The following is a 26,759-nucleotide window of genomic DNA, read 5'->3' on the forward strand; positions in this document are numbered from 1 at the left end:
ATCTCATACCTACTTCTTGTCTGTTTTTTCTCTTTATATACACACACACACTTTATTTCATTGAAATGAGAGAGAGAGAGAGAGAGAGAGAGAGAGAGAGAGAGAGAGAGAGAGAGAGAGAGTGTGTGTGTAAAGAGAGAGAAATTTTAACAAGTTTGTTTGAAATTCTTTACCCCCAATAAATAAATAAATTAAAAAAATTTTTTTCCTTCCTCCTGCTCCTCTTTCATCCCTTGAGAAGTATTATACATGTTGAAGTTATGCAAAATATGGTTCAATATTAGCCATGTTCCAAAAGAAAATACCCAAACATTCTAAGAAAAAGAAAGTTTTAAAAAGTATGCTCCAATTTGTATTTAAGAGTTTACCAGTCCTTTCTCCCTCTCTGGAGATGGATGACATTTTATATGTTGAGTTCTTTGGGATTTTATTAGATCATTGTCTTGATCAAAGTTACTAACTTTTTCATAGCTGATCATCCTTATCATATTGCTGTTCTCCTGGTTCTGCTCACTTTATTTTGCATCATTTCAATTGAAATCTTCCCAGGTTTTTTGGAAACAATCCTGCTTATCATTTCTTATAGCATATTAGCATCCCTACCTTTTTTAGAGTTTCTTTTTCTCTTGACTCACATTTCCAGCTTTGTAACCTTGTATTTTTCCCTCTTCCTTCCCTCTAAAGTACTGAAATAAGATTATATTCTAAAGCTATGTTGTTTTCTGTTGTCATTTCTTTTCCACTGGGCAAAGAAAATTCTATTAAAGAGCTCTCAAATATGGAAGAAGTAAAAGGTTGGAGCTGGGACAATAATGGTAACATTTATTATCTACATAATGTTTTATTATTCATGAAATCCATTATACACATTTATCTTAATTGGATATCAAAACAATCCATAGATTGGATATCAAAACAATCCATAGAGACAGTTATGACATTCCTATTTTTTACTGTTCCCATTTTTTAAATGGAGAAACTAAGGTTCAGTGAGATTTAAATCACATAGGTAGTAAGTGTCACAAACAAGATTTCCAATCCAGATCTCTCCTGTCTCTGATTTTACTGTGCTTTCTACTTTGCTTTCCATGTGGGATATTCAAAATGTTTTTCTACAAGTACTGCTGAATTTAGGACATTTTGGTCTCAGGATCCCTTTATACTCTTAAAAGTTATTGAGCATACCCTTCCCCGCCAAACAGCCCTTGTTGATGTGGATTTATCTATTGACACACCATATCTTAGTATAAAAATGAAAATATCTTAGTATTTCGAAATAATTTTGACTGCGAAAGACTCCAGAAACAATCTCTCCTGGGATTCTACAAAATGCAGTTTGAGAACCACTTTTTTAAAAGAATGTTTCCTGAAAGAATTTTGGAGATATCTTCTCATTACCTAATTTTCTTATATGAACTAAAACAACCATGCAATTTCCTTGTTATTCCCTATACTATTATTTATCACAGCAGTGCACTGCACCTAGTAGGCACTTGTCGAATTACATTGACTTAATAAATGTGGGGCCTATCCTCAGCAACGAGATCAACCAAATCATTTCTAATGGAGCAGTAATGAACTGAACTAGCTATACCCAGAAAAAGAACTCTGGGAGATGACTAAAAACCACTACATTGAATTCCCAGTCCCTATATTTATGCACACCTGCATCTTTGATTTCCTTCACAAGCTAATTGTACAATAATTCAGAGTCTGATTCTTTTTGTACAGCAAAATAATGTTGTGGTCATGTATACTTATTGTGTATCTAAGTTATATTTTAATATATTTAACATCTACTGGTCATCCTGCCATTTAGGGGAGGGGGTGGGGGGGGTGGGGTAAGAGGTGAAAAATTGGAACAAGAGGTTTGGCAATTGTTAATGCTGTAAAGTTACCCATGTATATATATCCTGTAAATTAAAGGCTATTAAATAAAAAAAAAAAAAAAGAAAAAAAAAAAAATGTGGGGCCTGACTTTCTGACATTGTTAAGGCTGATTTTAGTGTGGTGATTTGAAACTTCTGTAAGGTAATGGCTTAATGCTGGCACTAGTCCATTCACATTATATTTTGATGACTGCAGGATCAGTTTCATGTCCTTTAAGCTATTGAAAGGCCAAGCATGGTTGGTCCTTGTCTTTTTTTTTCCTTCTCCTCTCTGTCCTTTTCTCACTCCCCATACAAACATATACACAGTCGGTAAATTTGAGTGAGGAATTTGAATCCAGCTCTTTCTAAAAAGTTTAACACTCATCTACTTTTCCATATTGTTTCATATCATTCTAATTGACTCTTACAGCTTCAGTGAATATTTTTATACAGATATCTTTCTTCTGACCTAGTATCCTATATTTTCAATTACCTATTGGATATCTCTTTATGGATAACTTATCATACAATTGGGACAAAATAATATTTAGAATTTTTCTTCTTAAACCTACCACTGTTTCATTTATGCTCCTTTGATTTTGATTGTCCCAGTCATATAGACTTAACTTACCTTCAACCTTCCCATATTCTCCTATCCAGTTAGTCTTGTTTTTATCAGTCTTTCACATATACTTCCTGCTTTTCTTGAAGATTACGATAGTTAGGAACTTTTTATCCAAACTGTTGTCATAACATCCTAACTGGTCTCACTTTAAAATTTTGTTTTGTTTTTTGTTTTGAAACTAGGTATTCCTATCTTAGTTACCATGACTGGCAGGTAACAGGCTCAGTCCCCCTGCTCATCAGTACCAAAGCTTTAACTTGCTCCATTTTTCTGACCAGGACATGTATACTCTTTCTTATGTAGCCTGATGCCCTTTCCTCTATCGCTTCCCATGAGAGGCTTAGCATGTTGGTGTTGGACTTAGTATAGAGATCCACTTTCCTTTAGCTGTGTTTCAGTTCTGAATCTCAAACTCAAGGAGTCCTTAGCCTAAAGTCTCCTGAGAAGCAGGGATTTTAGGCGTGTGTCACTACTACCAGCTTCCCTTGCCATTCTAATCCGTTCTTTGCTCTTATACTTTGATCTTGCATCTGGAGATTGTCACCTAAGTCTGGAGCAGTACCAGCTTGAGCTGAGACTAATCAATATGTTAAATCCCTTTCTGGCTCTCCAAGGTAAACACAGTCAGTGGGGAAAAAAGAGGGAAGAGTTCAGCAACTGACTGTAATGTGTACTCTAACACATACATACATAAACCACAAATCTCTCATCCTCCTGGAGATTTCATTTTGAGTAAATAGTATGTGTTAAGGAAATTTTATATCATGATAAAGCCTTTTACATTTGCCTCCTAGCCTTTTCTACTCTGTATTCTTAAAGCCCCATCATATGCTCTCATTACTATCTATCACTTCTTAAGTAGTCTTCTTGCTTCATTCTCTATACCCATATGAATTACCAATAATTAAATTTTCTTTATACATATATGAACTGTCTCTTTCCTTCTTCCAGATTCTCAGGTCTCTTATTATTGATACCAGGATGTATTTAAGGATAATTATTTTGTAAGCAGAACTTGTGTATGAACCACGAGTAAAATATTTAATTAAGACAGAATGGCAAGGCAACTTGAAGGAAGAGTACAAATGGAACAACTGAATTGTTACTTCTCTACTTGATCCTGTAGGAGATTGTATAAGTTTTGTTTAGGGAAGTAGATGGAAGGATGCTATTGCTCATTTGTTTTCTTGAGTTTCCTTGTCACTTTCGGGGTTGTCAGACTCTTCTGAGATGTGGGTTCAGAAATTTGTAGAGGTCCAAAGCCAAACCTGTCTTAGACAGTCTTAATCTTCTAGTGTGTTAAAGTAATCTAGAAGTTCAGGGATGCTTCAAGAGATCATAACCTATTTGACATGTGTTCTGTTAAACAAAAAGTAAGCTTACCGTACATCTAATGTTAAATGGATGCATAGTTTAAAAAGACTCTTTAAGAAGGACTGTGGGGACTGAATGTGGATTATAATACACATAGTATTTTCATCTTTGTGTTTGTTGTTGTTTGCTTGCTTGTTTTTCCCCCCTCTTTTTTTTTTTTTCTTTTTGATCTGATTTTTCTTGTGTAGCTTGATAAAAGTAGAAATATATTTAGAAAAATTGCCTAAGTTTAACCTATATCAAATTACTTATTATCTAGGGGAGGGGTGTGAGAGGGAGGTAAAAAAATTAGGAAATACAAGGTTAAGGTTTTGTAAGGGTGAATGTTGAAAGCTATCTTTGCATGTATTTTGAAAAATGAAGTTATTAATTTAAAAAAAAAAAAGACTTTTTAGGGACATTAGCCAGTGTATTTGGATGAATTAACATGTTTTCTGTCATTTAAACTTTCAGTCTAATTTAAATATATATGTGTTTAAGCTTGCTTCCTTCTTTTCTGAAGTGAATGCTCTTCATAACTCTTGACTCTGACAAGTGTCCTTTGTGATACTGCTATTTTCTTAAGAATTCTTCTGTTTTCTTTTAAAATAAGTATTTGTAGAATATTTCTTTAGACTATAAAATACTATATTTAAGTTCTATGCCTAGCTTACTTCCCCCCTTTTAAAAAAAAAAAATTAAAACTTTTTATTTACAAAGCATATGCATTATTTTTCAACATTGACCCTTGTAAAACTTTCTCTTCCAAAATTTTCCCTCCTCCCCCTTTCCCCACTTCCTCCCCTAGATGGCAGGTAGTCCAATACATGTTAAATATATTAAATATTTTTGTTTATTAATTTTATTATTAATAATTTTAATATTAAATAATTTATAAATAAATTAAATATATTAAATCAAATGTATACATATTTATACAGTTATCTTGCTGCACAAGAAAAATCGCCTCAAAAAGGGAAAAAAAAACCTGAGAAGGAAAACAAAATGCAAGCAAATATCAACACAAAGTGTGAAAATGCTATGTTGTGTTCCATAATCAATTCCCACAGTCCCTTTCTCTGGGTGTAGATAGCTCTCTTCATCACTGAACAATTGGAACTGGTTTGAATCTTGTCATTGTTGAAGAGAGCCATGATCATCAGAATTGATCATCGTTCTGCTCATTTCACTCAGCATCAGTTCATGTAAGTCCCTCCAGGCCTCTCTGAAATCATCCTGCTAATCATTTCTTACATAACAATAATATTCCATAACATTCATATACCACAATTTATTCAGCCATTCTCCAACTGATGGCATCCATTCACTTTCCAGTTTCTTGCCACTACAAAAAAGGCTACCACAAACATTTTTGCACGTGTGGGTCCCTTTCCCTCCTTTAAAATCTCTTTGAGGCATAAGACCAGTAGAAACACTGCCTCACTTATTTTCTAAAGAAATTGAAATTGAAAAAGAAATTGAAAAGAGTATATTTAAACATAAAATAAAAATGTGAAATTTTAAATAGTGTTTTAATAGTGTTTAAAGTGTTTTTTTAGTTTTTTTAAGTGTTTAAATAGTGTTTTTCAGCAAGAATTAAGCAGTAAATTTTCCTCTTTACCAACTGAAAAAATACTATGAAGTTACATCATTTTCCTTCTGATAAATTTCTGATGAATTTGATAAGAATAATGAGAGTGGAAATGATAGGGAGCAATCTTAAAGAGTGAAATAGGATCATGTATATATGTACATAGGCTTTTCTTGTTAAACCAAGCCACTTTGAGATAAAGGCAAAGATAATGGGATAAGATAGTTGAATGATGTAAGATGATGGAGAAGAGAGGATAGGGAGCAGGACGCTGAATGGCCTCAGTTTTTTTGGTCAAAGGTAAAACAAGATCCTCAATTTTTGACGTTGGGGTATCATGAGAAGTGAAAAAGTTTGGAAGTCTTGGCTCTGGTGAGTCAGAAAGTAGTTTCTTCCCTTTTCTCCCCCAGGTCAGAATTTCCCATATAGATGCATATTTAAAACACATGTTATTAGGTAGTAAACCACTATTTAATATGATTTGTTAGAATTTTGAAATAATCTTTAGAATTATAAAATCAAAATGTGGGGATATTATTAAAGATACAAACTACTCCTAGTGAAATACAAGGGACTCTTTCTGTGATAAAATATTTTTATTGTCAGTACTGCTGCAACTTTAAGGATTATTAAGAAATCTTTTTTTTTTTCCCCTGAGGCATTTGGTATTAAGAGACTTGCCCAGGTCACATAGCTAGGAGAAATGAGTATTGTCTCATAGATTCTTATGTTCAGTTATAATGTGAGATTAAGTAGAATCTTAGTAATCACAATTTTTCCTTTCTGGTCAGATGTTGTTGTTTTTTTCAGTTGTGTCTATAACTTTAACACTATTTTCATAATCATAATTGTTTTAATTTCTGATATGATAAATATTAACTGAGTGGCACAAGGATTAGAATGCTGGACCTGGATTCAGGAAAACTTTTTTCCCCGAGTTTTATTTTGGTCTCAGACATTTACTAGCTGTGTCCCACTGGTTTATTTCAAAATCCCACCACAACTAAAATCCTTCACAACGTGGCTACACCTAATTCCAGGTTGTTTAAAAATTACTATTATCAGGAGTGTCAAACCACAATGCTTGGGGCATCTAATGCCAAACGAGCACATGGTTCATTATTTGTTACATAGTAGGCACTTAATAAATCTTATTGATTGTCTGACCAGCTGGCTTACCTAGCATTTCCTGGGTGTACAAAACATTTTATCTTTTTCTTGTCTTTGTGTAAATTAACTCTTTATTCTCTTCCCAATCGTCTTCTTTTTTCTCTTCTTTCTTAGCTCCCATAAAAACTTAATTCCATTTCTGATTCTTTCTTTTTCCTCTTCACCTTTTTCTGCAAAGTATCCACCTCTTTATTTTGTCTGTATGTTGTATTTCCTTATTTATCTTAACTTATCTTTCTCCTTACCATGTAAGCTTCTTAAGGGCAGGAACTGTCTCATTTTCCTATTTGTGACCTTTGCCATCAATCACAGGGTTTTTGCACGTAGTTTGGGTGATTGTTGATTGATTAAACTAGTGAGCTTGGTTTGAGTTGTGATTCTGTTAGAAGAATTTACATTCTTTTTAAACAGTCAGCCATATTTATGGCCTTGGTCTAGAGATACTGACCTTACATATTTATACTGAACATTCAGCTGAGAATGCTGCAAATTACATAGGCCAATTCCTTAATATAGTCGTTTGGATTTGAACCTGTATTGACTCATCTGCATAAAGAGAAAATTGTGGCCAACAGGGGAAGGACACATAGGAGAAGACCTTTAGCTGGTTCTGTCCTGATTTGCCATTGTTGAAGGACATCCTTTGAGCTAATTTCAGACCCATAAAAAAATCTATTTAGTGATTAGTAACCAGCAGATAAGAGCAGAAAGCCCAAGTGAATAAAGGCCATAAATACCAAAGTCCTTGGGATAACAGCCTGTAAAACTGTCAGAAAGCTTTGCTTAAGTGACAAAAGATAGCCTCTGGTAACAAGAAGTGTTAGCCCAGCAGGCACTATTCCATATTCATAGAGGTAAGGCCCAATTTAGTCTTCTGAAAGATTAACTTTTTTTTTTTTCTCTCAAGTAGTACCTGTGTCCTTTATTTTTTTACTGACTCTGAAAAAAATAATCCTTGAAGCTTTTTATGCATCAGTATCTTCCCCTATATCTGATGTCTATTTAAAAGTAGCTTTTCTTTCCAAAATTGTGACTGATTAGCATTAGACTTTATCCTCATGTAGATCTCCTTGTTGCCTGAGGTTTTAGAAATCATAATTACCTATAATATTTATACAGATAAAAGTACCTCATAAATGACTGTATTAATGCAGAAATATGCAGGTTTCTCCATGCAGACATCTATTATGTGTGTATATATGTGTCAGGAATTGGATGATTGAAATAAAATACCTTTATTCAAAATCAAGGCATAAAGTTTGTAAATTTAATAATGTTTTCCAAAGGTTTTTTGAAGTACATAAAAGTGCTTGCTTCTGCAGTCTTTCTACTACAATTGAAACAATATTGGGAAGATTAGCATAGTTCCTGCATAAAATTGGTATGCAAATTAATGAAGAGATCCACATTTTTGTGAAAGCTACAGGAAGAAATCTAGGATGTAGAAACAATATATTAATTAAGAAAAAAAGAATAAAATCTTACAGTTTTGGTATAAGCAGAACATTTTTTGTTGTTGCTACAGAAATCTGAAGAGAATAGAAAAAAAAATTCAGAGTAGATAACCTTGATACCCAATTTAGACATATTTTCAGGATTAGGAAAATTCAAGATATTAGTGCCAAAGGTAATTCTTGTTATATGCTCCCATTACATAAATTAATTTTAATTTTGTAGAATTTACATTCTAATTATTTTCCCCAATAAAAATAGGTGGTTTTACTTGGGAATTTGGGACTTTAAGTAACAATCTTTGAATACTAAAAGTGAAAGTAAGGGTGCTGTAGTATAGCACAATCTTAAACTCTTGCATTTGGAAAATTATATCTATTGATGGCTATTTGCTTTTCAGTTTCTTAACTGTGAGAACTAGAGGTGTCATTCACTTGAAGAGAGCAGATGTTAAAGGCCCTTGCCCCCTACCACCTAATCCCAAACACTCTTGAAGAAGAGAAACATTCTGTTACCCAAATAGCCATCTTTTTGATTGTGAGAAAAAGGGGTAAAAGGCTATAAATCTGCCTTCTCATTCTGAAGGGCAACAATGGATTGATTTATGGAGAAAAGCAACTGTTGGGCTCATATAAGATTGAGTGCATGAAAATGAAGATTTAGAACCTTATAAGCATGACTTAAAAGAAACAAATTATTATTCTTAAGAATTTATTATGGAGATTTAAAAAAATGGTATATCTTGTGGGTTAAAATTGAGGACAGATCACATTGTCATCCTCTGATATTTAAAAGCATGTTGGGTTTTAGACATCTTGCTCTTTCAGTTTGGTTCACGTTTTCACTTCTAAATGCATGTGCTTGCTCTCTCCCGCCTTTTAAAAAAGAATTTCTTATGTTATATAGTCAGAAGGGAGGTAGATAAGTCTAGGAAACTAATATTTTCAAGAGACATTTCTTACAGGATAGCTCATTTAAATCAGGCCCTTCATGTGTGGTTTTCAATGATCCCTGTAAAAAGAAAGGGAAATCTAGCTAAAGAGCAACCAATGAAAAGAATTTTCTCTTTGGAAAGACCAGCACCTTTCATTTGCTTTTAAATCAGGTTTGATTTGAATTCATTATTTCATGCTCAAATTCCGTTAAAAGGAATAACCTAGATATTAAACTCTTGATTGCAAGCATGAGGGGGTGAAATTGAAGTCCTCCTTCAAGCAACGTTTGATATAACAGGGCTAATCCTATTTTCCAAATCAAACATCAGGATAGTAAAGACAATCTTTTTAATAATAAAAGACACTTTGATTTCTTAAAATCATAACTGTAATAATTTTGACATCTATTTAGAGCTTTTCTAATTCAATTTGGCATTGACATATATATATATATATATATCTTTTCTTACCCATATTCATATGCATATCTATTGCTTACAGATCATCTTGGAATTTGATCTTTATGATACAATGCTTGTGTAGATAGAACAAGAGCAAGTTTGCCATTGATAATCATATTGATGGAAGAGGACGATACATGTTTAACTTAGATGCCCAATAAGATTTTTAGGTTAATTAAGAAAATTTTGGCTTGCGAAGAAATTATTTCCATTGATGTAAATTTTTATTACAAATTATAGAAAAACAAGCATTTATTAAACAATGTGTACCTGACTCTGTATAGGGATACCAATATAAGCAAAAAGAGAAGTATTTCCTGCCCTCAAGATACTTACATTCTAATCAGGGCTAAAAATGTTGGTTGGGATCAGAGGGAGTGAAGAGATTACAGGAAAAGTTCTGAAGTCTGGAAGTAAGGATCAGAACCAGGAGAAAACATTAAGACTGGCAGGCTTGCTAATTCCCCATCTCCCCATTCCCACAAAATGGATTGAAGAATAGAAAGCTGAATAAATTTTAATGTTAATTTTCTTGACATATACTATATTCTGTTTAGGCCGTACATTTTTAAGGAAATTTTACTTATATATTATTATGATTTTCCAAATCCAGCTTTATTATCTATAAATGAGAAGCATAATTGTAGGTAATTTGCTTTTTAGTTGTCAATTTTAGAACTTTTAGAAAACTCTACTAATAGTCCTTTTCTATCCTAGGAATGCAAATCATCTGGAGCTATTTCAGTTTCTACACTATATTCCAGTAGGTTATTTTACAAATAACTGAATAGTAGTCATCCTGACAACAGAATGCATTACTTCTGATAACTGGAGTGTTGTTTAGATGTGAGAAGAACAGCTCTAGTGACAGATCATTCCTAGGGTGATAGAATCAAGGAACATATGGATTTTTTTCAGTTCTATTCCAGGAGGTGTTATGGTTATAAATTCTCTGCTAGGAACCCCTGCTTTGTATTTCCCCCTCCTTTCCAACCATTTTAAAAAAAACCATAATCAAAAGGAAGACGTGTAAAGAAAAGAATTCTTCTTTGTATGATAGAGTCTGAAGGTCTAGAAGATATTAGAATCATAGATTTAGTTTTAGACTAGACCTTACAGGTTATCTAGTTTATTATTCCTTCATTTTACACATGAGGAAAATGAGATCCAAAAAGATTAATTAAATAAAGTTATATTACTGCCAAGTGGCAAAATTGGAATTTGATCACAAGGTATGATTCTTATTTTGATATGGTCCAGAGCACCATGGTTAGGAGAGCCAGTTCCCTATAGAATTAATATTATTCAAAATAAGAATGACAAACTTAACAACTTTATGAAAGAGTAGGCCAAATTACTACTATTAAGAGCAATATAATTAAATAACCTTTGAAGTTTCATCTCACAACCATCAAATTTACAAATGTGTCAAAAGACTGTGAAAATATATACACACATATTGATAAAGTTGTGAATTGGTTTAATCATTCTTTAAGGCAATTTAGAATTATTCCCAGAGTCTAAGCTTATAGTATAAATGACTTGTCACTTTCCCTCCCAGTACACAAAATCAGAGAACCAAATTGTCATGTGGTTATATAATGGATTATTACTGTGCTATAAGAAATGATAACTATGAAGGCAGAATAGCCTGTGAAGACTTATATGAACTAATTCAACTTGAAATACTGAATTTTTGAATATTGAAATTTGTATTTTGTCTTCTCCCTTTAGCTCCTTAAAGGCAGGAACTGTCTTTGTTTCTGTGCTTATTAATTAGCACAGCACCCAACATAATTATTTAATGATTGTCTTTTGATTGATTCCTAATCAGAATTAGGAAAATTTTACATATAATGGCTATCAGTATTTACTATATATAAATAAAAAGAATAAAACTAACTATGAATGCCATGTAATTATAGTTTAATGACCAAAGTAAGTGTTAATATCTTTTAATCTTCTCTTGCCTTTATCTTGAATCAGTTAAACTTACCTAAAATATTATTGTGTTAGATTTGTATATTTAGCATGTTAACATAATTTGGACTCTACCTTTTTATTGTGTGGTATCCATTTCCACATTCATTCTTTGTTATTTAACCTTTGTCTGCCTCAGTTTCCTTATCTGTTATTGTGAAGATCACATGAGATAATTCTGAAGAGTTTAGTATCGTTCCTAGCACATCATAAGCACTATATAAATGTTAGTTGTTATAAGATATCTTATTCATTTTGTAGTTATTCTGAGGGGTTTTTCTTTTTTAAAGCTTTTTTTGTTTGTTTGTTTGTTTAACTGAGTTAGTGTTTAAGATATCTCTCTTGTTTCGTTTTCTTATTCGTAGATACTCAATTTTCTTTTCAAGTCCATTTTGTTCACATATAAATGTGTAATTTAATAATTTTTATGCATTCACCTTATTTTTAAATTTTGCTAATAAGATATTCCTCTCAATCTTGATTAGATTCACAAAGGTTCAAAATTTTTGTTAATATTTTAATTTGGAAAACAGCAGTTAGTCTGATTTGAGTTTTATGTCATTATTTTTGAATTTTATAATTTTCAGGATTCATGTTATAGTGCTTAATAAAATCAGAAAAGGAAATTAAGTCAGATATACCAAAAATTAGGGTATTTCATTCTTTGAGTCATTATTATCTCAGAACTAGACTAATTTAGTCTAATCCTTTCTGCATATGCTGTAAAGAAAGAAGTTAATAGATATAAGTATTAAATTTCTTTCCATTTTCTTTATAAGAGATATGCTTCCAATGAAGTAAGTGTAGCAGTTCATATTTATGTAGCTCTTTTCAAATATCAGAATGGTCTCCTTACAACATTGTTATAGGAATTATAGGAAAATATTATTAGGAAATAGAAATGAGACATGAGATTTCATAGAAATAGATAATTCCCAGGTGAAGAGGCTCCTGGATGAATTACAGGTCAACACAATTTCTGCAATGTAGAGCCTTAATGCATTGCCCTGAATAGCTGTTCTCCAGCTTTTTGGTCTTTGATACTCTTTTATACACTTGAAAATTTATCCCTTGAGACTCTTAAAAATTGAGGATCCCAAAGATTTTGTTTAATTCATTTATTACCTATATTTACCATATTATAAATCAAAACTGATAAAATTTTAAAATATTTAATAAACAAAAAATCATTACATATTAACATAAGCACTGCTTTTGTCTAAAATGTAGTTTTCAAAATTAAGGATTAATGAGATGAGTTACTGTAGTTTTATATATTTTCATATGTCTCTTTATTGCATAGCTTAATAAAGAATTATCTGCTTCTGAAATCAGTCTTTCACAAGTATATGTAGAAAATTTGCCCTCACACAGATGTGTAGTTGGAAAAGGGAGGAGTATTTTAATAATAAATCATGTCTTACTATTATGAAAGTGATTTTGATCTCATAGACTCCCTCAAAGGGTCCTAGGAACTCCCAGTGTCCTCAGAACATATTTTGAGGACTACTGACCTAGAAAACTAAGGAATTCAGTTGTTAGCAGATATTAGAAGCAGGACTTTTTGGATTCAAGATCAGCTCACTATACTACCTTACTATAAATATTTTCATTCCTGTTTTATTAGTGAAGGTTTACTTTGTATATAGTAGATGTTTAATAAATTGCTTGTTGATTTGAAATAAATTAAATGGAAGTTGATGCTTGAAGAGGGTAACTTTCCCTAAAGCAAATAAACTTGTTATGGCAGCACCTTGACTTTCTTCCTAAGCATGTTTGAGGAATGCAAAGAATATGATAATTTTGTGTCTCATTTCAGGTTTTATTAAGTTATTTGTAACTCATTGTTTTTATTTCATACACCAAATCTGTTCCTGATTTTTTTTTTGGGGGTGGGGAGGGCAGAGAAAGGGGAGACGGTTGAGCCATAGCTAGTGTTAAGTGTCTGAGGCTGGAAATGAACTCTGGTCCTCCTGACTTCAGAGCTGGTACTCTATCCACTGTGCCATCTAGCTACTCCTGTTCCTGAATTTTTGTAAGGCATATCATGATATATCTTGCACGCCTAGAAAAACTTTCTGTTCAAAGAACAAAATTAGTGGTGAATACTTTACTAAAGGAAAGAACACTTCTGTGGAGGGAACAACTATTCTTTTTAATATGAATATGGATTTTAGAACCCATTAGTTTTGCCTAAAATAGGTGTACATTTGTATTTGAATTGTGGAATCTAGAAATTTTTCAGTTACATCTAATGGCAGAATTGCAGTTGGCACAGTTTGCCCCAGTTACTATTGGTCATTATTCATTGTGGGCTTGGATTAACTGATTAATATTGTCAAAGCCCCAGTATGTCATTGATTGGGATTTGTTGAATAAATGTTTATTGATGATGGTGATAACAATAACCCTGGATTGTTGAGGTACATTCTAATAGACTAATGCTGGGAAGTCAGCAGTTCAGTTGGACTGTAGCCTGAAGCTAAAATGTTTATGATTCCAGAACTACAATGTACCCTAATACTTAGAGCAGACTGTTGCTGGAAGTCAGTCACCAGTTCAATCAGACTGTGGCTGGAAGCTAAATATTTGTGATTCCATAACTACAATGCTAACCCAGTTTTCTCTACACAGAAGTCAAACACAGTGCCGAGGGTGGTATCTGGCTTGGGTTATGAATTTTGGGGGGTAAGAGGTAGGGATGCTTACCAGACTCTAGTATGGAGGGAAGGGGGAAAAGAACAGCCTAAGTTTGTGATTCATGAGTGTAATGATTTCAGAAGCTCTTTCAGGTTCTTAATATACCACCTTTGACACTTTTTACCCCCTTTACTGCAGTAGTGAGAAATTAAATGGCTTGCCCCAGGTTACATAGCCAGTATGTCACAGGCAGAACTTCCACACAGGTCCCTTTGGTCTCAAAGCCAGCTCTATTAACTATATCCAGACTAGGATATAACTATTCTTCATAAGACTGCTAAATTCATCCCAGTATGTTATTCCCGTTTACTAGCAGTCTAATAAAATAGTGTTTTAACATAATCATATCCTTTATTAACTTGCTTTGTCTTCCCAAAAAAAGGCACATTGATTTAAAAAAAAAAAAATGCTCTCCCCACCGACTGAAATAGGCAGTATTAATATTACCAACTTTATATGTGAGGAAATCAAGGTTCTAAAAAGTAAAGTGATTTGCTTACTGTCAAAGCTAAGGTTAAGTTATGCTGGCAGCTAGGTGGTGCAGTAGATAGAGTGCCAGGCATGGAATTAGAAAAACATAAATTCAAAGTTGTCACCAGGTACTTAGTACCTGTATGACCTGGGTAGGCCATTTTACCGCTTCCTCATTTGTAGGAAATGGTAAACCCCTTCAATTTTTTTGCCAAGAAAATCCCAAAAAGGATCACAAAGACTCTGCTACAACTGCAAATGACTGAAGAACAACAAATTAAGTTATGCCTTCCTGAGTTTTGTTGAGGCAGCCAGGTATAGTTGGCTTTTTAGTCACAGGAATTGGCTTTGAATCCTGAGATTGCTACATTATCAAGTCTCTTTATCTCTTTATGAGTCTCAGCTCTTTATAAAAAGGAGGAGGCTGAAATAGATCATCTCTTTTCTAACTCAAAGTTCTGTTGTTAACTCAGGACTCTTGATTTCTGGCATTCCTTTCAACTACCTTCTCAATATTACCTTTTACTTTCTTCATTTTCCAAACTTTATGAAATGGGAATAGCACTTTGCCATCAAACCTACAGTATTCATGAGTTTTTTGTTTTTTAACACTATGATTGGTACAGTGTAATTAATTATATGTGACCTTAATCTAGCAATAGAAAAAAGACTATAAATAAAACATTTTTTAACGCACAGAAGAGTGAAGGGACAGAAGCACAACAATGTGTTATAAAATCAACAGTTTTTAGGATTTTTATCCTATAAAATCCTATAAAATGAGCTTTTATAAGCTCATCAAAAATTCAAGTTAGAAGCTGTACTTTATTTTCCTCCTGAAGCAATTGAAGTCAGGTGACTTGCCCAGGGTCACACAGCTAGGAAATGTTAAGTGTCTGAGGCCAGATTTGAACTCTGGTCCTCCTGACTTCAGGGCTGGTGCTCTATCCACTGTGCCACCTAGCTGCCCTAGAAGATGAACATTTTATCCAATAATGGTGTAAAAACAGTTTTGAAAGCCATAAGCTATGATCACTACAGTCACAGTTCATGATTGCAAATGCATCAGTAAAGAAGCATTCTGTTATTTACAAAGAAATGATAGATTTAGGATGTATGTACGGCTATTTGGAGAATTAATTTTGTTTCACTGTGAATATTATATTTAAAAAATTAGTTTCTCATGTGCATGCTGTCCCTGTCCTTCCTTCTCCTTTTAATTTTGTGTGTGTGTGTGTGTTTGTTTTTTGTAATAGGGTTGGGAGGAAGAAGGAATGAAGAGATTTCTAGCTAATTATTTTTTACTATAGATTTAAAATGGGTAAGCTTTCAAATGAGGTAATATATAATGTAAATTTCCCTTAACTTTTACTTTGTATTGCAAAAGCAAAGCACATCAGTGAAACTTAAAAAAGAAAATTGAGTGCACATAAGAAAACAAAGTTGAGAAGGATACACCAACAGCAATTTTTTTAGTGCTTGATTTAATTTCATACATATTTATTCATAACATAATTATTTTAACATATTTACATATATAATTATATGAATTTAAGGATGCTCTGTAATTATATATATTCTTTAAAAAACAAACAAATTCAGTTCATAAAGTTCTTGTTCTTTATATTTTGAAGCATTTGCATTTTTTAATGTTTATAATCAGAATTTTTTTCTCATTAAAAAAAAAACACACCCTAATAATAGGTTAAATGATACATGTCTTAAAAGGTAAGCATAATGCCGTGTTTTAATTCTTACTCTTTTGTTGGAGTATCTCATCTGCTTTGGAGCAGATCCATGTTTTTTCTCATATTTATAGCTTCCTGCCAGGCAGTGAGATGGTGTAAGAGGTTTTGTGCTGACAGTAGGTGTGATAGAAGCCAATGAAACAGCCCAGCTGGTGTGGCAAGCTACTGTTGGCCAGAGTAGTATTTGGTAAGAAATCAGTTTAAAAAAAAAAAATCACATTTCTTCCTGATTTTGGCCAACTCCGCCTGTAAGAACCCTAATAATTACATCCATTCCCACTGAAGAGGTTCCAGAGCCAGAAAAGGATACGGAGTCAAAAATGAATTGAAAAATTTAGAACTAAATAACCCAGGTGCTGCTTTCAAACAATATGTATTTTCCTGCTTCTTTTTCCCTTTTTCTCCTGTCCTTTCCTGAAATATTCAGTGATTTTTGTTCAGGTTAGTCATTTCAGTCATGTCCAACTCTTCTGTGTCCTCATTTGGGGCTTTTCTAGCAAAGATATTACAGTGGGTTGCCATTTCTTTCTTTCTTTGGCTTATTTTGTAGAAGAGTTGAAAGTGAAGACAAACAGGGTAAAGTGACTTGCCTAAAGTCACGTAGCTACAAAGTATATGGATCCAGATTTGAATTCAGGAAGAGGTGTCTTCCTGACTTCAGGCTCAGGATCCACTATATCAACTTAATTCTAACAAAAGTAAATTTATTTCCTCTTTTATATAAGAACCCAGTTGAGAGTAGGAATATCCATTTCCTGGCTATTTAAGTGTCATAAAATTTTTTGTTTATTTTTAACATATTGAAAAGACCATGGAGCATTGTTACGGAGTCATGATCTGAATGATGTAATTAATATTTGTCAATTAACAATTTATTTCCATTTAATAATCTCTAAAGGCCCCTGCTAGTTCCAAAATTGTAACATTCTGTGTCCTAGCTGTTGACAGTGTTTGGATGCTGCTGCTCATCATTTGCATTTCCCCCCCTTATTACAGCATAGCATAATGGTTATCCAAGCCACTCGCCTCCTAGTTGGGTTCTTGTATGTTGACACTGGTGTTTGGCTAGGGAGTCAGTGGTATCATACAGGTTTCTTCTGTTGTTATTTGTCTTTTATTCTTGAAGAGGACCATGATAGCAGATAGTTAGTGCCATGAGATGCAGGTGAGGGGAGTTGGATTTAAATGAGGGAGGGCTGGGCAAGGTCACCTGCCTGTTTCCCCTTCAGGACCACCTGGGTCCAGTGGCCAGATGTAGATCAGGAAGACTGAAGATGGTCCTGGATGCAAGGGGGAAACCTTGGTCTTTGGTTTTCAACAGGTTTCAGTTTGACTGAGGCTGCACTGTTCAGTGATTAAGGCTAGGTAGCCACTAGGACAAAGAATGTCCCCTTTAACCTTGTCCCCCCCCTCAGGGGGGAAAAAAAAAATCTTGGAGGGGGAAGGCCCTCAAGAGTTCTGGCTGTTCTAGCCAAAGCTGAGATGATTGCTATTTACATTTATTCTGGGTCAATCCAGACCCAAACAATGACTGAATAGGGCTGCGCTTGGGACCTGTTGGTTGCCAATCAGTGAGAATCAGAGTAGCTTTGATTTTTTTTTTTTTTTTTTTTCTGTTATTGTAAATGTCACTCTCAGCTTTGGAGTTGGACTAAATTGGAATGGACTCTCTTGGAAAGACTTCTTTGTAAGACAGGTCAAATGGAACCTATTGGTTCAGTAGCATGAGGAATAAAATCTCTGCTGCCAACAGAAACCTAGTATTTGGCTGCATGGGCTTTGGTTTCCGGGACTATCAAAATCACACCTTTCACAGACATTTTTCATGGAAGAAAATGACAACTTGGAGACCAAAAGAACAAAATGGGATTCAAGAATTGAGGCTTTGCAGCCAGTTCTTACTAATGTTATTCAGTTTAGTAATATATAGTCTGGCTGTACTATATTATAAGCATATAATTTTTACAAGAACAAAGACATTACAATCATCTTTATTTAGAAACATTCTTCTTTTTCTGAAAGAAAGTAGAAATATCTAGATTTGCCTAGTGTAGATTACTTTTTTTTTTTTTTAATTAAAGGAAAACCCACCTTTTACATGTTGAAAGCTTGTGTGTTTTTTGATTCCATTCTTGCAAAGATTCTGGCACTTTTTTTTTTTTCCTGTTGAGCCTAAGGATGGATGAAGAACTGGAAAAAAAAAATCTTTTGTTTATTTCCAATGCATAAAAAATTGTTCCTCAGTCTATATATTTTTTTGGCAGGAAAGAAGATGGCAATATAGATTTAGATTTCTGTGGGATTTGACTTTATTTGTGAAGGATTGAAGAGGACTAAGAAATATTGCCTACCTTGTGAATCAACAATCATCTATGCCACAAGTGATCATTTTTATCAGGTTTCTTAGTAATGAACCCAGCTTAGTGGAAAATGGATGTGTCTTGTGCAGTAGTATATCATCATTTCACAAACTGTTAGTATATATTTGTTGAATAAATGGAAGAATTACAGAACTAGAAGGACTTTGGGAGATTTAGTAGTCTGAATTAGGGGGAAAAAACATACTGCAATAATAATAAGAGTTGGTGGGAAAGACCTTGCAATAATTATATTTTGATGATGTAAATTCTTTTTTTTGGTCATTCTTGCAAAATCAGGAGGATCGTAGTCCTTTCACTTTTTCAGACCATACATTTTCTCTAGCCCCAAAATATTTTCTCATTCTATTCCTAAGGGACTCCTAAGATTTCTCATAAAACCTCTGGCAAAGATCATGCAAAAAATTACATAATCTGCTTCTTTTTATATAGTTAGTTAATAGATATTTGCTTTATGCATTGTACAATGTTCTGTGCATAACAAATAAGGTGGGGTGGGAAGGAGGAAAAAAGTACAAAGACGTACCATGTCCTAATTAGGAAGAAAATAATCATGCAAGGCTGTACATGTAAAGTTCAAAATTAATGTATCCAGGCAATATTAATATAAGTTTGAAAGAAAAAGAGATGATCAGGGAAATTTTCAAAACATGGAATCTCCTTCTTCTTATATGTAAAATTTTCTAAGATTATAGATTATAGAACTGATAGACCAGAGTTTTATAAAGCATGCCTGGGAAGGTTAAAGCTCCAAAGTAGGGCTAAAGCTGATAGGGTGACCAGAAGTTCAACAATATTGTTAGCCTCTGGGGAGTAACACCAGGGAATAATCACCAGGAAGTTTAAGGAAGATCAAACTTCCTCCAGAAATGGAACAGGTCACACAGTCTCAGTGATTGCAATTAGTGATTGACCGTTGCACTTCCTGCCTCACCCGGAATTCCCTCAGTATCCTAATGAAGTCACAGATATAGACTCCCTGCCTCTGGGTCTGTAACCCAAAGAGATCATGAAGATGGAAAAGGACCCACATATGCAAAACTCTTTGTAGCAGCCCTTTTTGTAGTGGCAAGAAACTAGAATTTGAGTGGATGCTTAATTGGGGAATAGCTGAATAAGTTCTGGTGGAATATAATTGTTCTATAAGAAAAGGTTTCAGAGAAGCCTGGAAAAAGTTACATGAATTGATGCTGAGTGAAATGAACAGAACCAGGCAACATTGTACACAATAACCACAAGATTATGTTGTGATCAATGATAACTTTAGTTTTTCTCAGCAATACAGTGATCCAAGACAGTTCCAATAAGCTTGATGGAAAATGCCATCCACATCCAGACAAAGAACTATGGAGACTGTGAATGTGGATCAATCAAGTATAATATATTCACCTTTTATTGTTTTTTCTTTCTCTGTTTGGTTCTGATTTTTCTTTCACAACATGACTAATATGGAAATATGTGTCAAATGATAATTGTACATATATATGTACCTGTCTTGGGAAGTGGGGATTTAAGGGAGGGAGGGAGGGAGGGAGGAAAGGAGGAAAAATTTGGCACTCAAAATCTTAAAAAAATGATTGTTGAAAACTATCTTTACAAGGAATTGAAAAAATAAAATATTAAGTGGGCAAAAAAAGAAAATGGATAATATTTGGAGACAAAAGAATAGATTTATTAACCATCTTTTACAGAAAGCCTTTTCCTACCCCCTTTAGTGCCTTCCCTTATTTCCTATTTATCGTGTATATGGCTTCCTTTATATTTATTTGTTTACATGTTGTCTCCCCAAGCTCCTTGGGGGTAAAGATTGTCTTTTGTCTCTTTTTGTATTCCCTAAACTTGACACAGTGTCTAGCACACACATAAATGTTTATTGATTGACATACTCCTTCCTAATTCATTATCAGTAGAGAATGGGCTTTAAGTTGTTTCTCTAAGAGAAATAAAGAATTTATGGTGATCCATTCCATGCTGCCAATCTGAACCCATTGTGACCAAAGCTATACATTTGTGAGTCAAGATTACAGATACTATTTTTGGTCTTAGAACAGAGTGAAACCAACTGTATCACATTAGAAATAACCCATGACTTTGCCCTCATTATCACCAGGCTTTAACCCACTGAGTAGAACTAACTGTTGCAAATTGATAGGGATAATAGATATGGTCTTCAGAAGATCTGCTGTTAATATGGACAAGCAAACCTATGTCCTTGTTTTTCTAAAACTCATTAAAATAAGATCTTATGCACTCCCCCCAAAACAAAACAACCAACCAAACAAACAAAAACAGAGGAGCACAGAGAGGTATGTGTGCCATTGCTAAACCTGATTTAAAAAAAAAAAACTGTCATTTAAGATCTTGTGTCCTTTGATTTTACCCTTTTGTTGACTTATTTCTTCTTTTTTTTTTAAAGTCTGAACAACCTAGTCCAGCCAGTTCAAGTTCAAGCTCAAGTTCCAGCTTTACTCCATCCCAGACCAGACAACAAGGTACCTGAACCATCTAAGAATTTTAAAATTTAAAAACAAGCAAAAAAGAATGCTGTTAACCATTTGGTTTATGGTATTTCTTCTATCATTTCATAAGAATGTATAATCAGGGGCAGCCGGGTGGCGCAGGGAATAGAGCGCCCACCCTGAAGTCAGGAGGTCCCGGGTTCGAATCTTACCTCGGACTCAACACCCGGCTGTGTGACCCTGGGCAAGTCACTTAATCCCAATTGCCTGAGCAGCCAAAAAAAAAAATGTATAATCACTTGGTTTTTGTTGAATTTTCTGTTATTCCTTCATGGTTTATGAATTTAATTCTAATGTCTTAAGATGTAATTATTATATATATAAATTTTTGGATATGCATGCTATACACTGTCATTTAAAACATAGGAAGATTCCAGTGAGAATGACACCAAATAAAATAATACACAAAATACTAAATTTGGAATAGGACCATGAACTTTGGCTCTTAAGAGAAATATATTTATCATACCTTCAGATATCTTTTAAATTTTTCTTTAAGGAATATGAATTCTAATTGATTATTTTTCTTTTGTCATTGTTTATCAGATTTTAGTTTAAATGAACTCAGATTCAAGAAATTTAATGTTAGGCTTTGAATAAACAGGAAGACCATTTTTGAAAAATGATATCAGTGATATATCAGAGTGATTTACTTTAAAATTTCTTATGTCCATCTTTCAATCACAATAAACATTACTGATGAATTTCTGTGTCCTGAAAAGAAAGTAATTGTTGATAATCCTTCTTGGGTGGATTTAAGGGTAGGGGGAGTGTAAGGAAGGGAAAAAACTGATTTTGGCTATTCAAGCTCCTATTCCAATGAGCCCACAACAAAAGCAAAGTGATTTGGTTTTTGTATCTCAGATTGCAAAGTGATCAGACTTTTGTAATTGAGCTAATAAAATCCTCAATTGAAATTAGGCTTTAGGATTTATCTAATCCAGAATCAAAGTACTTTCTACACATTTGTATTCATGTAATTTTTAATTTATTCCCCATATTTATTGACTCAGAGCAGAAGATAAGCTTAGTATCCTACTGTTTTTTCTTTGTCCTTTCAGATATGATCTGCTCTAGAATCAAGTTGCTTTTCTTTGCTCATCATATAGTTGGATTCTACTTGAATTTTCTCACTAATGACATGTTCTCATTTTTGTAAATGTACTCTCTGCCCTTTTATCAGTGATCGCTTGAAAAGTGAAAAACCATTTTAATGAAATTGTTGCAGAAAGGGTTATTCTACTAGCTCAGATGAATTTGAAGACTGAGGTCACCGTTTGCAGCATGGAATTTGAAATACCTTAAAAATCTGAAGTTTACTAAAGTTCATGCTTGACCTGAAATTGGCCTTGAAATAAAGGGAAACAGTTAAAGAGATGAACCTAAAAAGATCAAAAACGGCCACACAAAGGCTGCATTGCCTAGAACAAGTTACAACCAGAGTGATTTATTAGACTCTGTTTTTGAATGGGTGGATTAACCTAACAAAATAACTGCAGCTTACTAATAGGTCTCTACAGATCTTTTAAGGTGTAAATTGGGTTCAGGAAAGAAAAAGAAAAAGAACACTGAATTCCTTTAATACAGACTTCTCAAATAAACATATACTTAGCCAAATATATGTGATGCAAACAGTTAATTGACATGGTCCCTTTCCAGAAGTACTACCAGTATTACTCAAATTTGATGATGCTTCTTAAGAGTAGATAGATGCTCTGTTTATAGTGAATTTCTATTAAGCTCCCCTATGACCACTTCTGCCTAATAATGCAAAGTGAATCCTAAATTGGGTCAATCTTGCGCCTATGGTTTGTCATGACACAGGTCCGTTAAGGTCTATAATGAAAGATCTGCATTCTGACGACAATGAAGATGAATCAGAGGAAGCAGATGAAAATGATAATGACTCCGAAATGGAGAGACCTATAAATACCCGAGGAGGCAGTCGGAGTCGAAGGTGAGCATCTTTTCTTGGCTGGGAACAGCTTGATGATAGTTTAGGAAGACCTACCAATGTCAAAAGAGTTTAAATACAAATTTTATTTTAAAGAAAACTGAAGCAGGGATGCTTGATGTTCCCATTAAATTGGCACATAGATATCTCATATTATGCATGTGTTATATCTACAGGAAACCATTTATTTACCTTAATTTTCATTAAATGGGAAAACTCCCAAATGGGATGTTTTAGTGATCAACATTATAACTTTGAAGTACCCATAGCTTCCTAGAACTTTCTTTCTTAGTGTATTAACACTTAAATTCTTAAGCAGATTTGATATTACAAGATGTAATACCACCTGCAAGATGGTAATCTATATTGTATATTTTAAGAGCTAACTTGAAATTACCTTTAGGAATTTTATTTATTGTAGATGCCCCAACTTTTGTTTTCCTTCTTCTACTGTTTTAAGTGATAGTAATATGGATCAACATAAGTTTGATAGTAAAATTTTTATGTTACATATAATACTATATAACATTTATATTATGCTCTTAGGTTTTTAAAGTTCTTTACTTCTATTACCTCATTTAGATACTATTATTATCCTTATTTTACAGATGAGAAAACTTAAGCTAAGCTTAGAGTCACATAGCTAGCTGGAAAATGTCTGAGACTTAATTCTGGTCTTCCTGATTCCAAAATTAGTACTGCTAGTTTCCTCATAAATTACATTTCTAGTATTTATTGATATTTCCTATTTCTGGTGGCCCCATAATTCCTGAAAGAATACTATATTGAACATAATGTTTGCAGCTTGTTAAAAGGGAAAAGTTGACATGAACCTCCTAAACTGTCAACACTTTGGTATTATACTAGGGAACTGAAAGTAAAATATATGCACAGTAAGCCCAGTCAATTATTGCTTGTCAGCCAGTCCACATATTCTCATACATACACTTGTTCCATGAAGTCTCCTAAACAGGAAAAAATAAATTGAGGGGCAAGTAATCTTACTTATGATTACTTATCAATAAACTATTTGAATGTATGGCCTTCTCTTCCTCCCACCCACATTTCCATCTATAATCTGCTAAAATGAGGAGGAAAGAATAAGAAACCGCAAATGGTGGTATGTTTAAGAACTATAAAAATGTCTAGGTTAAAATCCTGGCAGTGCTATTCACTACTTTGTTGATCTTGAGTCATTTACTTCCCTATATTTTCGCACTCTGGCCCCCAGTGTCTTCATTTGTAAATTGAGGTAAAATCTTAATGTTAAGATTTTAATGGCCCCTTCAGTGCCTAAATTCTGTGGTCCTGTGAAACTGAATTTTAAAAAATTAAAAAACAAAACTATTGCAATTAATTGTTTTCAACTGTTGGAAGACATCTGTTTTCTAAGGCAATTTTTCTACCATGATCGAATACTATAGTCTAAGAGCATTTATAGATGTTTTTATAGGGATTGTATTTGAAATTTGAGAAAGGGTGGTGATAAAGCACTACTATTTATGTGCTAAGGAAGCAACATTCTGCAATGGAAGATTGAATGATTTTCCTAAAATGGCATGTAATTCATTCTAATAGTATCATTGTTAATTCTCCTTAATTCAAGATTTTAATTGCCTACTTCTCCCTTGCTTCTGTTATTTATCATTTGCTGCCTTTGGGTCATTGTAGGTCTACAATATCATCTTTACAAAAGGAAGGGTGGGATGGGGGAATAAAAGGGGATTGAAGTAGAAATGGGTCTCCCCTCATAAGAGTTAAAAGTGAAAAGCTTATTGGGGAAGGTCTCATTGTTGAAAATAGGAGGTAAGTCATCCTGTTCTGTTCTTGCTGTTTTTATTGATTTTTAAAATTGCACTTCATTTATAAGGTCCTTATAACTTGCTTGGGTTGCTCATGCTTCTTGTGTGTGTGTATATGTTTCCATCTTTTTTTCTTTTGTCTTTTCAGAGTTAGCTTAAGCGATGGCAGTGACAGTGAAAGTAGTTCTGCCTCTTCTCCTCTACGGCATGAACCCCCACCGCCTTTATTAAAAACCAACAGCAACCAGGTAAATAAGGGGATAGCCTGTGCTCATCTATCCAGAATCAGTCTTTTGGGTCACTTTAGGTTCCTGTTGCTTTCAGAAGGATCTCTGGTATTTGGTGATATTCCATCAATCAATAAACATTTAGTAAGCCTCTCCTCTGTGCTAGGAACTGTGCTATGTGCATGGATACAAAATCTCTGCCCTCCAGGAGCTTACAGGCTGGTAGCAGAGGCAACATGCAACAAATTTATATGAAGCAAGCTACATAAAGGATAAATAGATGATAAATAACTGAAAGAAGGTGTTTGGAATTAAGAGGGGCTGTGGAAGGCTTCCTGTAGAAGGTGGGATTTTTAGTTAGGACTTAAAGGAAACCACAAGTATCATGGTATTCCCTAAAGAATAAATATGAATTGTCCCTCTGATGCTCCTTTATTCCCTGGGTAGGATAATAGATATAATAATTATATGCACTTTTTCTGAAATGTGCTATGAGGAACAGTTGTGACCTTAAAAAAAGGAAGCGGTTGCTTATTTTTCCACTGTTTTCTTGAATTGTAGTTCTAATCTCTTTTTTTTTTTTTTGCCTCTTTTTGGTCATTCCTTCAACAAATTTAACAAAATTTATCAGGTCTCTACTATTTGCTCTTCATTAGGATCTAGGAAGATACAAAAATCACATAACATAGGGCACTCACTCCTGTGGAGCATATAATCTTAGCAGAAGAACAACAGTATAAAATATTAACTGAGAGATCAGTTGCAAAGCAAATTGCTATGTGTGGTATGAGGTGGTTAAGTTTCCTCTCTAATTGAATCATTGTCTCACTGAATGGTTCAACATTGTTAAAATTATGATGAAAATAATTCATCTTTGTTGGGTTTTTTTTATTCTTAATATAAGGGCTGTTCCATTTTTGCCTCTTTCTCTCCACTCACAACCACCAGCCTGTTTCAGCCCCTAAATGTTCTTCATTTGGATTTTTATAAAATCTTTTCTAGTTCTTTTCCTTTAGTCTGTGACCCTCAAAAGTTCATGCACAACATTCTTCACACAGCTACCATTATAACTTTCTTAAAGCTCAGATTTGATGATGAGAACCATGTCATGGTTAGGAGGGAGGGGTACACAAGCACTGAACTTGGTATCAGAAGACATGTTCAAATTTGAGCACTGCTACTTGCAACCTTTGTGACTTTGGGAAAGTTAATTGAATACCTTTCTAGCTTCAAACACTGTAATCCTTGGATATTCTCTTGCTTTAAAAAAAAAAAAAAAACCCAAACCAAAAAAAATCTCTTTTGGATAAAATAGAAATTTTTTTAGCTTGGCTCTTCAAATGTTAAGCTCTTTATAATCCGACTTATAGTTATGTGTCCAGTCTTAACCTGTTGATTTTCCCCATTGGTTGAATGTAAATTAATTGAAGTCTGTAGACTATGTCATTTTTATCTTTGAATGCCTCAGGTCTTGAGGTACTCATAAATGCATGTTGAGTTGAATAAACATGTAAATCAAATA

General features: G+C 33.7%; 1 protein-coding gene and 1 non-coding gene across 6 annotated transcripts in view; both read left to right on the top strand.

Moving 5' to 3' along the window:
* Positions 1-26,759, top strand: part of MLLT3 (MLLT3 super elongation complex subunit) — a 264,426-nt gene that overhangs the window by 225,024 nt on the left and 12,643 nt on the right. For all 5 annotated transcript variants that reach the window (XM_031969103.1, XM_012542700.3, XM_031969095.1 and 2 more), the window contains 3 exons: positions 21,152-21,227; positions 23,079-23,211; positions 25,159-25,258. In XM_031969103.1, coding sequence (XP_031824963.1) covers positions 21,152-21,227; positions 23,079-23,211; positions 25,159-25,258 — 309 coding nt within the window. The remainder of the gene's footprint in view (positions 1-21,151; positions 21,228-23,078; positions 23,212-25,158; positions 25,259-26,759) is intronic.
* LOC111719320 lies at positions 7,919-8,023 on the top strand. The gene has a single exon (XR_002769507.1). It is a non-coding gene; the product is annotated as a U6 spliceosomal RNA (small nuclear RNA).

The sequence above is a fragment of the Sarcophilus harrisii genome, chromosome 1, assembly GCF_902635505.1.
Source record: "Sarcophilus harrisii chromosome 1, mSarHar1.11, whole genome shotgun sequence".
Taxonomy (NCBI): domain Eukaryota; kingdom Metazoa; phylum Chordata; class Mammalia; order Dasyuromorphia; family Dasyuridae; genus Sarcophilus; species Sarcophilus harrisii.